The sequence below is a fragment of the Trypanosoma conorhini genome, assembly GCF_003719485.1.
Source record: "Trypanosoma conorhini strain 025E chromosome Unknown Tco_14.4_contig_01020, whole genome shotgun sequence".
Lineage (NCBI taxonomy): Eukaryota > Euglenozoa > Kinetoplastea > Trypanosomatida > Trypanosomatidae > Trypanosoma > Trypanosoma conorhini.
The window spans coordinates 1-1,929 of record NW_021705106.1 but is presented as its reverse complement, the minus strand read 5'-3'; the positions used below and the strand labels follow the sequence as shown (position 1 = coordinate 1,929).

The 1,929-nt window shown below is 61.5% G+C and overlaps 1 protein-coding gene across 1 annotated transcript; it reads left to right on the top strand.

Annotated features, from left to right (window-relative positions):
- Nucleotides 1-269: 269 nt before the first annotated feature.
- On the top strand, nucleotides 270-1,217 carry Tco025E_09210 (mucin-like glycoprotein; the record flags this gene model as incomplete). The annotated part of the gene is made up of 1 exon (XM_029376035.1): nucleotides 270-1,217. One exon carries the CDS (start codon nucleotides 270-272, stop codon nucleotides 1,215-1,217), a length of 948 nt encoding a protein of 315 aa, XP_029223866.1.
- Nucleotides 1,218-1,929: the final 712 nt, after the last annotated feature.

The window sequence follows — 1,929 nt, the reverse complement described above, 5'->3', positions numbered from 1 at the left end:
ACGGGCTTAACCCCCTTTTTATTTTCGGGGAACTTTAAAAAAAAGGCAAACAGGCTACCCGCCCGCACCGCCCCCGCCTCTGGTTGAGGGAGGCACACCGCTGGGAGGTCTGCCGTTGCTGCGTGGCTTTTCTGCGTGTGTGGCTGTGTTCTCCCGCTGCCGCCTTTTTCTTCGTTCCTTTTGCACTCCCGCTCCCTCTTTCTTTGTTTCTCCCTCCCTCTGCCTCGCAGCCCACCAAGTCGACTGTCACTCTACCACCACTGCGACCGATGGCGATGACGCTGGCGGTGCGGCGCCGTGCGGTGTGCGCCCTGGCGCTCCTCGCGCTGCTCTGCGGCTGCTGCTGCGCCCCCTCCGTATGGGCGGGAACTGCGGCGAAGAAGGAGGTGAATGTGCCGGTGGAGGTGTCCTGCGCGGGCAGTGACAACAAGTTACGTTGGCGCTTCCCTGGCAAGAGTGAGTGGACGCAGTGTGCAGCCGCAGTGGGAGCGCACGACTACACACTTGCTGGGGAGGATTCTGCCGCAGAGGACGTAGAAGTGATTACTCTGGACGTGTCTCAGTACGGAGCAGGCGACGACGGTGTCGGTGAGTCCCTCTGCCTCTTCGCCGAATCGCGGTACGTGGCCGCGAAATGTAACGCGAGCTGCGGCGCGGCCAAAGCCCAGGAAGATGGGCAGACCGCGTTCACGATGAACTTCCCGACGCATGCCGGAAGCGGAGTGCACAAGAAGTGGGTGGCAGCAAATAATCCAGCCGCCGGCAGTCCGTCTCCTTCTGCTCCCGCAGCAACCGGGGCCGCACTTGGCAAGCCAGGCGTTTGCCCGTTAACAATCCCCGCGGGAGACCCAGCTGGAAAGGCTGGCGGTGCGCCTAAAGGCACCGCGGCACCGCCTGCTGCGGGAGAGCAACCACCAACATCGCCGGAGGCGCCTGCAGCCCCGCCAGCAGGCACGGCGGAGAGCGGGGCACGAGCATCCGGAGAGAGAGACGCATCCCCGACCCCTCCACGTCCTTCCGGCACGCCCAGTTCCGCCGCCCCTTCCGCTGGCGGCACCGACGTAAGCACCGCCGCCACAACAACAACGACCACCAGCGGTCCCAGCGCTGCGAAGCACGCAAAAAGTCACGCGGACGGCAGTGGCACCATCGCCGCTGTGTGGGAGCGAGCCCCGCTGCTGCTGATCACGACTGTCCTTGCTTGTGCTGCTGCGTAGGTGGCGAGGGGCAAACGACACACACACCCTGACAGGGACGACGCGTACGTTTTGTGCGCGCTCATTTTGCTTGTCCTTCCTGTAGAGCATTCCTTCTCTCTCTCCTGTGCTCTGAGGGACGTTTTCTTTTGTTTTCCTTGCTTCGCCGCCCCATGCACGTTTCAGTGGGCGGCGCATCCTTTTCCCCCTCCTGTTTGCTGCTGCCTCACACAGACGCGGTGCCGGCCGCATTGATGTGCGCCGCACGGATTCGACGCAACTGATGGGTGGAAGCGCAGGCCGAACGCGGCAAGAAATGTGCGAGGGGTGTGTGGGCTCCTGCAACAGGCAGTTGTTTCTTTTTTTTTTGCTTTTATTGGTGCAGGCATCAAATACACATGCACTCTCACTGTCCTCTTGGGCTGCTGGACACGTGAAGGAACGAAACACCTGCCGAAGTAATTTCTTGTTTGTTTGCTTTTCCCTGTGCCCTGCTGGACTTCCATCGCTTTGTTTTGGTATTAATTTTCTTACTTGGGGCAACTCACTGCGGCCCACGTTGAGTTTGTGCGCCGTGTCCGCCGCTGTCGCTGCGTGTCTCCGTGTCTTGTTTGATCCCCCCGCCGCTGGCTGTGCCGCCGACACGCCCCCATTCACATTCCGCCTCCTCCCCCTTCCCCCTCCCGCTAGAGGCACCGGTGGTCCGCGACGACGATGACTCTTTTTTTGTTCT